Below are 10,654 nucleotides of genomic sequence, written 5' to 3' on the forward strand. Positions count from 1 at the left end.
CTGGGTGCCAAGATCTCTCCGGTTGCCACATCGGCATGTACTTAGGGCGCTAGCTCTCCCCCGCTAGACACGTAGCACTCTGCTACACCCCCATTGTACACCTGGATCCTCTCCTTACGCCTATAAAAGGAAGGACCAGGGCCTTCTTAGAGAGGGTTGGCCGCGCGGGGACGAGGACGGGACAGACGCTCTCTTGGGGCCGCTCGCTTCCCTCACCCGCGTGGACGCTTGTAACCCCCTACTGCAAGCGCACCCGACCTGGACGCGGGACGAACACGAAGGCAGCGGGATTTCCACCTCTCTCACGCCCATCTCCGGCCACCTCGCTTCCCCCCTTCGCGCTCGCCCACACGCTCGACCCATCTGGGCTGGGGCACGCAGCGACATTCACTCGTCGGCTTAGGGACCCCCCGGTCTCGAAACGCCGACACGGCTAGAGATAGCCGTGTAGGCACCGTGCCTTATATATATATATATCTTTGGGTCCGATTGGGCACATTAGCGTGTTGACGCGGAACTGAAGATCGTGTGAACTGTGAAGAGTCTTTGAAGCTTGATCTTTATTCGCATTAATTAATTATTCGGTGACACACTGACATCATACACCATGATGATGAAGAAAATTAAGCAGACGAATGCAGTCTTGGAAGCAGGCGCGCCCGGAGCGGCTTCCCCATGAGGACGGTGAGCTGAGCGTCCTCGGTGGTGACATCGACGTCGCCCTCTTCCACCTCTTTCCAGTGGAAGGTCGCTACGAGGTTGGCGACGAAGTACTCGAGGAGCAGGAGAGCGATCCTGAGGCCCGGGCAGATCCTTCTGCCCGCCCCAAACGGTATCATCTTCATCTCCTTGGTGCCGGTGATGTCCAGCGCCTCGGCTTCCCCGCCGGGCAGGAACCTCTCCGGCATGAACACTGCTGGGCGGTCCCACGTGGCGTCGTCCATGCCCAGGTCGTACAGCATGAAGTTGATCGCTGAGCCCTTGGGCACCACGTAGTCACCCACCTCCACGTCCTCCCTCACCCTGCGTGGCGGCATCTGGTGCCCCGGCGGATGGCGCCGGAGACCCTCCAGCACCACCGCTCTCAGGTAGGGTATCTTGGGCAAGTCATCCTCCGAGAACGGGAGCACGCCAGCAGAAGCGTCAGTGGTGGCTTTGGCTTTCACCATCATCTCCTCGTAGAGCTTGTCCTGCACGCCTGGGTTCTTTACTAGCTCCGCCATGATCCACTCCAGCGCCGTCGCCGGTAGCTCCGAGCCAACGATGAGGATCTCGATGCACAGGCTTGCTATCTCGTGGTCTGTGAGAAGGCGGCCACCATCCTGTTCCTCGTCGAGCCTGAGGTCGAGCAACGTGTCAACGTAGCAGTGCGGGTGCTCCTGCGTCAGCTGCTTCGTCTTCCTGCGCTCTCTCCGCTCATGGATCAATGGCAGGCAGTACACGTTTTCGAGCTTCTGGCGCTTGGCCTCCTTAGACCGCAGGAGGCCACGGAAGAGTCGCGTGGTGAGAGCAGGGAGGAACAAGAATAGCGCCATCCCCATCCCCGACGCGCCGCCGTGGAGGACGAAGTCGCGCAGCGCGACGCCGATGCTGTCCACGGACGAGTCGTCGAGGACCTTGCCGAAGCACATGGCGATGAAGAGGCTGGACATGGCGTGCTGGAACGCGTCCCTGCAGACGACGACGCCCTCCTGCAGCTTCAGCTTCCGGATGAGGTCGGCAAGCGCCAGCTCCCGCGAGGCCGCCATCTGCCGGAACCGCGCTGGGCTCACGACCTCCGCCGCGAAGTTGCGGCGGAGAACACTCCAGCGCGGGCCGTAGCTGGACACGTGTATGCTGAAAGAGCCGAAGGCCCCGAACCTCTCGGTGGACACCAGCAGCGGCGAGCGGTCAGCCACAGCGGCGCCACGCTCCACGAGCAAGGCGTGTGCGAGACGGCGGTCCGCCACGTTCACCTGCTCCGATGAACCCAAGCGGACCGACAGCAGCGGGCCAAAGCGCGAGTGCAGTCGTCGCAGGATGTCCAGCTCACCCAACCCGTCGCGCAACGTTAGCCACGCCAGGTTCCCGATGATGGGTACGGTGGCCGGGCCAGGGGGCGCGCGCCGCCGCCGCCGCTTCGTAGCATTGCAGAGGAACACGAGAGGGATGAGGAAGCTGCAGGCAGCCAGTATAATGACATCCCATTCGTCCCACGTGAGCTCCATTGTAGTATTCAGTTCCACCTCACCACACCTCGCTCCGGTCCATTATATGTATGTATATATATAGAGGCCCTGGTGATGATGCTTCTATGTTATAGATGACCAATAAACACGAGGTCTGTGAGTATAGATGATCAAACGGGCCGCCTGGCCCGGCTCGGCACTAGCACTATTAGGCACGGCACTATTCAGCACTATTAGTAATCGTGTCGTGCCGTGCCGTGTCGTGCCGGCACTAGTGCCTAACCAGCGGCTCAGGCACTACACTATAGTGCCTAATCGTGTCGTGCTGGCACTATACGTAGGGATGGCAATCGGGCGGGTAGTACACGGATATATAGTTCGTGAATCCATATCCGTGAGACAAAACTCAACGCATACCCGTACCCATAAACGTTCGTGGGTATGGGTCTGTATCCATACCCGTACCCGCCGGGTATCCGCTATCCAGTGGATACCCGTTACTCGCGCGCCCACTACAATTTTAGCATTCAACACCAAACAACAATTTTATCACATTTCGAAATAATTATCATTACAGTAGCATCAAATGATAATTTCAGCACCAAACAACATGTTATAGATAAAAATTGAAAAATAAGAATTTATGATAATATATAAATCCGGATGGCCCACATGTTAGATATCTATTGGGTAACGGATATGGATACTGGATATTTATACCCGCAAAAAAAATATCCGCGAATACCTTATTATATCCATAACCGTACCCGCGGATACCAAATTCCACCATACCCATATCCAATGGATAATTATCCGCGGTTATTTACTCATATCTGTACCCATTGCCACCCCTAACTATACGGCACTAATACCTAATAGTGCTCGTGCCAGCCCAAGCACTATTTCATTTTAAAAGCTCAAAAATATAGAACATCTTTAAGATTATATATATAATTTTAAAACTTGAATATTTATATCATTATAAAGTGAATTCAGTGAATTCATTATGTGTAAATCATAACAAATGACAATGTACAACCACGTGCACATATCACAATCACATCTATAAATCATATGTTGGTCTAAGTCGTGCCTAACCGTGTCGGCCAGTTAATCGTGTCGTGCTCGTTCCAGCTCATCGTGCCGGGGTGGCGGCCCAAGCACGGCACTAGACTCGTGTCGTGCTGGCACTGGCACTATATGAATCGTGCTCGTGTCGTGCCGAAGCACTATGGGCTGTGCCGTGCTTAGTGCCGGCCCATTTAGCACGACCCGTTTGACCATCTATACCTGTGAGGCCGGCTTGAAGCCCGCTGTTTGGGGCTCGATCCAAACCCAGCACGACACGGTTCTATGCGGGCCTGGGCCGGCCCGTCACAAATAAGCGGCCCGGGCTCGGACAGGAAACTAGGCACGGTGGACTAGCCCGGTACGGCCCGTTTACCTCTAAGCCCGTTAAACCCGCTTTTTTGCACTAAACCATGCTTACCGACCCGATTAATCCGTTTTCGGTCCGCTTTTTCCATGCTCCGTTTAGGCCCGTTGCGGGCCAGGCTCGGACAGAAAAATGAGTCTGTGGACTTAGATGGTCCGTCCCAGTTTTCTAACCGTGTTTGACGGGTCGGTCTTCATCGGGGCGGGCTTTCTGTTTGGCCATCTCTATTCTCTATAGATGCATGGCCAAATGTCTCGTCGTCTAGATTCATATATATGATATGATCGGGCTAGTTCGGACACGAGGCCGGTATAAGAATTATCTCATGTACGGGAGCCAAAACTGAGAAACATAAAGGCAGTGAGAAATCAAGCTCAAGCCCAACACAACAGGACAGATATATTTTTACAGACGAATTTAGTTATCAACCGTTTGTGTTATTTTATTGGCGGTTTCTTAAGAAAACCGCCACTAAAAATCGTATTTCTTTAGGCGATTACTTAAGAAAATTGTGTGCAAAAATCCATGATTTCTAGTGGCGGTTTTCTTAAGAAACCGCCTGTAGAAATCGATTTCTAGTGGCGGTTTTCTTAAGTAACCGTCACTAGAAATCATTTTTATTCTTAATTTTTCAAGTTTTTCAAATGATTTAGTATGATGAAATCACCAAAATATATATGTGCCTGATGATGATGCTTCTCTGTAGATGCATGGCCAAATGGTCTCGTCGTCTAGATTTATATCTGATGGGCTGGTTCGGACACCGGACACACGGGCCTGGGTGCCAGTGTACGTAGTTATGGACACGGGGCCGGTATAAGACTTATCTCACTGTGTCTGGTGCACCAGGGCCATACAGGTGCCAAGCAGCCACTCTCGGGAAAACGTAGCCGCGCTCCGCTATAATTCACCGGACTGTTCGGTATGCCACCGGACTGTTCGGTGAGCCAGCAGAGCAACGGCTATCTCCGCGCAACGGTCGACTTTGACAGCGCTATAGTGTGTCGCGACAGAAGTCAGAGGAGCAAGTCAGAGGGGCACCGGACTGTCCGGTGCCACAAGAAGACAAAGGCGCCAACGGTCAACTGCTCCAGAACCCTAACGGTTGGGTGACGTGGCAGCGCGCCGAAAACTGAGCAGTGAGTGTCCGGTGCGCCTATCGACAACAGCCTCCCCAACGGCTATGGAAGTGGTTGGGGGCTATAAATACCCCCAACCACCTCATTCATAACCATCCAAGCATTCCAAACATTGCATTCAATACAAGAGCAAAAGACTCCACTCCAAGACACATCAAATAGATTTGATCCTCTCCAAAGCCTCCAATTCAACTCAATTCCATTAGGGTTTGAGAGAGGGTGTTCTTGTGTTCTTTTGTTGCTCTTGTTGCTTGGCTTGGCCTTTTTCTTTTTCTTTCTCTTACTCTCAAATGCTTTGTAAGCAAGGCAAGAGACACCAAGTGTGTGATGGTCCTTGCGGGGTCTTAGTGACCCGTGAGATTAAGGAAGAAGGCTCACTCGGTCTAAGTGACCGTTTGAGAGAGGGAAGGGGTTGGAATAGACTCGGTCTTTGTGACCTCCTCAACGGGGACTAGGTTCTTTGGAACCGAACCTCGGTAAAACAAATCACCATGTTCACTCGCCTTGTTCCTTGGTTGATTTGTTTTCCCTCTCTTTATGACTTGAGTTTAACTCTAACGCTAACCCCCGACCTTATTGCGTGTTTAAGTTTATAAATTTCAGGTTTCGCCTATTCACCCCCCCCTCTAGGCGACTTTTAGGATAATCGATAGAAGGTGCACAAACCACATGATTGGGGAGAAAAGGATGTTCTCCTCCTATGAGAAAAACGAAGATCCCCAACGAGCTATCACATTCGGGGATGGAAATCAAGGTGTGGTCAAAGGTTTGGGTAAAATTGCTATATCTCCTGACCATTCCATTCCAATGTTTTTCTTGTAGATTCTTTGGATTACAATTTGCTTTCTGTTTCTCAATTATGCAAAATGGGCTACAACTGTCTATTTACAGATATAGGTGTTACTGTCTTTAGAAGAAGTGATGATTCAATAGCATTTAAAGGAGTGTTAGAGGGTCAGCTATATTTAGTTGATTTTAATGATAACCAAGCTGAACTTGACACTTGCTTAATTGCTAAGACTAATATGGGTTGGCTCTGGCATCGCTGACATGCCCATGTTGGGATGAAGAATCTTCACAAGCTTCTAAAGGGAGAGCACATTTTAGGACTAACCAATGTTCATTTTGAGAAAGACAGGGTTTGTAGCGCATGCCAAGCAGGAAAGCAAGTTGGCGCTCATCATCCACAAAAGAACATAATGACAACGGACAGGCCGCTCGAGCTACTCCACATGGATCTATTCGACCCGATAGCTTACATAAGCATCAGCGGGAGTAAGTACTGTCTAGTTATTGTGGATGATTATTCTCGCTTCACGTGGGTGTTCTTTTTGCAGGAAAAATCACAAACCCAAGATACATTAAAAGGATTCTTAAAACGGGCTCAAAATGAGTTCGGATTAAGGATCAAAAAGATAAGAAGAGACAATGGGACGGAGTTCAATAATTCTCAAATTGAAGGATTTCTTGAGGAGGAGGGCATCAAGCATGAGTTCTCTTCTCCCTACACACCTCAACAAAATGGTGTCGTGGAGATGAAGAATAGAACTCTACTAGATATGGCAAGAACCATACTTGATGAGTACAAGACACCGGACCGGTTCTGGGCTGAGGCGATTAACACCGCCTGCTACTCCATCAACCGATTATATCTTCACCGAATCCTCGAGAATACATCATATGAACTCCTTACTGGTAAAAATCCCAATGTTTCATATTTTAGAGTCTTTGGGAGTAGATGCTTTATTCTTATTAAAAGAGGTAGAAAATCTAAATTTGCTCCTAAGGCTGTAGAAGACTTTTAACTTGGATATGACTCAAACACAAGGGCATACAGAGTCTTCAACAAGTCCACTGGATTAGTTGAAGTTCTTGTGACATTGTGTTTGATGAGACTAATGGCTCCCAAGTGGAACAAGTTGATCTTGATGAACTAGATGATGAAGAGGCTCCATGCGTCGCACTAAGGAACATGTCCATTGGAGATGTGTGCCCAAAGGAATCCAAAGAGCCCACACAAGCACAAGATCAACCATCATCTTCCATGCAAGCATCTCCACCAACTCAAGACGAGGATCAGGCTCAAGATGATGAAGATGAAGATGAAGAGGAGGAGCCACCTCAAGAGGTGGACATGGATCAAGGGGGAGATGAAGATAATCAAGACAAGGAAGATGATCAGGAAATAAGGGGTCAAAAACTGCCACACCCAAGAGTCCACCAAGCAATTCAACGAGATCACCTCGTCAACTCCATTCTTGGTGACATTCATAAGGGGGTAACCACTAGATCTCGAGTTGCACATTTTTGTGAGCACTACTCTTTTGTTTCCTCTATTGAGCCTTACAGGATAGAGGATGCATTAAGAGATCCGAATTGGGTGATGGCTATGCAAGAGGAGCTCAACAACTTCACGAGGAATGAGGTATGGCATTTAGTTCCATGTCCTAATCAAAATGTTGTAGGTACCAAATGGGTATCCCGCAACAAGCAAGATGAGCATGGTGTGGTGACAAGAAACAAAGCCCGACTTGTAGCCAAAGGTTATTCACAAGTCGAAGGTTTGGACTTTGATGAAACTTATGCACCCGTAGCTAGGCTTGAGTCAATTCGTATATTACTTTCCTATGCTATTTACCATGGCTTTAAGCTCTATCAAATGGACGTGGAAAGTGCTTTCCTCAATGGACCTATCAAGGAAGAGGTCTACATTGAGCAACCTCCCGGCTTTGAAGATAGTCAGTATCCTAACCATGTTTACAAACTCTCAAAGACGCTTTATGGGCTCAAGCAAGACCCAAGAGCATGGTATGAATGCCTGAGAGATTTTCTTATCACTAATGGCTTCAAAGTCGGCAAAGTCGATCCTACTCTCTTTACTAAGACCGTTGCAAAAGACTTGTTTGTATGCCAAATTTTTGTTGATGATATTATATTTGGGTCTACTAACAAGTCAACTTGTGAAGAGTTTAGTAGGATCATGATTCAAAAATTCGAGATGTCTATGATGGGGGAGTTGAAGTATTTCCTAGGATTTCAAATCAAGCAACTCCAAGATGGCACCTTCATCAGCCAAACAAAATACATTCAAGACATACTTAAGAAGTTTGGAATGAAGGATGGCAAACCTATCAAGACACCCATGGGAACCAATGGGCATCTCGACCTTGACACGGGAGGTAAATTCGTAGATCAAAAGGTATACCGGTCGATGATAGGATCTTTACTTTACTTATGTGCATCTCGACCAGATATAATGCTTTCCGTATGCATGTGTGCAAGGTTCCAGACAAATCCTAAGGAAGTTCACCTTAGGGCCATAAAAAGAATCATGAGATATTTAGTTTACACTCCTAAGTTTGGGCTTTGGTACCTTATGGTATCTACCTTTGATCTAATTGGGTATTCCGATGCCGATTGGGTCGGATGTAAGATTGATAGAAAGAGCACATAAGGGACTTGTCAGTTTCTGGGAAGATCTCTGGTGTCATGGGCTTCAAAGAAACAAAACTTCATAGCTCTTTCCACCGCCGAAGCCGAGTACGTTGCCGCAGGCCATTGTTGTGCGCAATTACTTTGGATGAGGCAAACCCTTAGGGACTATGGCTACAAATTGAGCAAAGTTTGTCTCCTATGTGATAATGAGAGTGCAATCCGCATGGCGGATAATCCCGTTGAACACAGCCGCACTAAGCACATAGACATCCGGTATCACTTTCTGAGTGATCACCAGCAAAAGGGGATATCAAAATTGCCTATGTTAATACCCAAACCAATTAGCCGATATCTTTACCAAGCCACTAGATGAGAAAACCTTTAGCAAACTTAGGAATGAGCTAAATATACTTGATTCTCGGAACTTTGATTGAAACATTGCACACATAGCTCAGTTATATACCTTTGATCGTGTCTCTTTCACTTGGTGCAAATGCATATTTCTTATTCTTCTTGTGCCATGGCTAAGACTAATGTGTTTTCAAGTGTATTCCTATACTTAGTCTTAGATTGAAAGGGAAATGGAGTATTCGGCAAATACAAGGCTTCCACTCCAACACTGACGGTATCATTTACCCTTTGCTGTTACTCCCACAAACTCTCAATAGTATAACCCTTCACTCATATTCATATTACCATTTGGGAGAAAGTATTAGGCCCCAAAGGGGGAGAAAGACACAAAAGGGCTCTCAGGTTCTCCATTTTTGTCGCTTCATGCCAAAGGGGGAGAAAATATTTAGCCCAAAGCAAAAGGACCGCACCACTATTTCAAAAATTTTGAAATGAAGTTTCAATTGGTATCTATTTCAATTGATGTATTCTCATATTGGTATCAATTGGTATCTATGTTTCACTTGATTCATGAAAGTAAAATTTCAAATTAATATCCATCTCAAAACCCTCTTGAAAGGTAAGAGGAGATTTTCATTCAGGGGGAGTTTTTATTTAGTCAAAGGAAAAGCATTTGAAACAGGGGGAGAAATTTCAAATCTTGAAAATGCTTCTTGCAATCTTATTCATATACCTTTAACTATTTGCAAAAAGACTTTTGAAAAGATATTACAAAAAGATTTGCAAAAACAAAACAAGTGGTGCAAATGTGGTCCAAAATGTTAAATAAAAGAAAAAGCAATTCATTCATACTCAATGAGATTTTTAGTTGGTTTAACTCCAAGCAACCGATGCACATTCCAAATGCAAACTAGTTACATTTCTGCACTTATTATTTGCTTTGGTTTGTGTTGGCATCAATCACCAAAAAGGGGTAGATTGAAAGGGAAATTGGGTTAACCATTTCCTATAACTAATTTTGGTGGTTGATAATCAACACAAACACATGGACTAACTAGTTTGTTCTAGAAATCATTTATTACAGGTGCATAAGGTTCAACACAAACCAAGAAAAGAACCAAGTTAGGGACACAATTTAATTGGAGCAAAAGGAATTGAGTGTGCTGAAGTTTGGCGCATCGGACTGTCCGGTGTGCCACCGGACAATGTCCGGTGCATCAGGACCATACAGATGTCAACTAGCCACTCTCAAGAATTCCAGGGCATGCTCGGCTATAATTCACAGGACTGTCCATTGAGCCAGCGGACAACGGCTATCCAGCGCCAACGGTCGATTCTGCAAAGTGATACAGTGGGCTACAGTGTTACGGCGAAAGTCAGAGGGCACCGGACTGTCCGGTGCCGCAAGAGGACAAAGCCTCCAACGGTCGACCAACTCCGAACCCTAATGATTGGCTGACGTGGCGGCGCACCGGACAAGGAACAGTGCCTGTCCGGTGGCGCACCGGACTGCCTGGTGCGCCCATCGCCAGCAGCCTTGGCCAATGGCTATCAAAGTGCTTGGGGGCTATAAATATCCCCCAACCACCGCATCCTTTGGTATCCAAGTTTTTTAGAGATCACATTCAATACAAGAGCTAGTGCATTCTCTCCAAGACACATTTCCAAAGATCAAACCCTCTCCAAGTATAGAATTCATCTCAACCATTTAGTGACTTGAGAGAGAGTGTGTTCGTGTTCTTTTGCGCTCTTGTTTCTTGGATTGCCTTTCTTCCTTTCTCATTCTTGTTCTCAAGTGACTTGTAATCAAAGCAAGAGACACCTAAGTGTGTGGTGGTCCTTGCGAGGTCTTAGTGACCCGATTGATTAAGGAGAAGGCTCACTCGGTCTAAGTGACCGTTTGAGAGAGGGAAAGGGTTGAAATAGACCTGGTCTTTGTGACCTCCTCAACGGAGGCTAGGTTCTTTGGAACCGAACCTCGGTAAAACAAATCATCATGTTCACTCGCCTTGATTCTTAGTTGATTTGTTTTCCTCTCTTTCGAACTTGAATTTAATTCTAACGCTAACCCCCGACTTTAGTGTGTGCTTAAGTTTATAAATTTTAGGTTTTGCCTATTCACCCCC

The 10,654-nt window shown here is 47.3% G+C and overlaps 1 protein-coding gene across 1 annotated transcript; it reads right to left on the reverse strand.

Annotated features, from left to right (window-relative positions):
• Nucleotides 1-542: 542 nt before the first annotated feature.
• Nucleotides 543-2,223, reverse strand: LOC100285285 (uncharacterized). The gene has a single exon (NM_001158178.2). The coding sequence runs from the start codon at nt 2,205-2,207 to the stop codon at nt 624-626; it is 1,584 nt and encodes a 527-aa protein (NP_001151650.2). The 5' UTR covers nt 2,208-2,223; the 3' UTR covers nt 543-623.
• Nucleotides 2,224-10,654: the final 8,431 nt, after the last annotated feature.

Source organism: Zea mays, chromosome 10 (assembly GCF_902167145.1).
Source record: "Zea mays cultivar B73 chromosome 10, Zm-B73-REFERENCE-NAM-5.0, whole genome shotgun sequence".
NCBI lineage: Eukaryota > Viridiplantae > Streptophyta > Magnoliopsida > Poales > Poaceae > Zea > Zea mays.

Coding starts and splice junctions, on each gene's coding strand:
- LOC100285285 (NM_001158178.2), bottom strand. CDS start 2,207: ATGGAGCTCACGTGGGACGAATGGGATGTCATTATACTGGCTGCCTGC.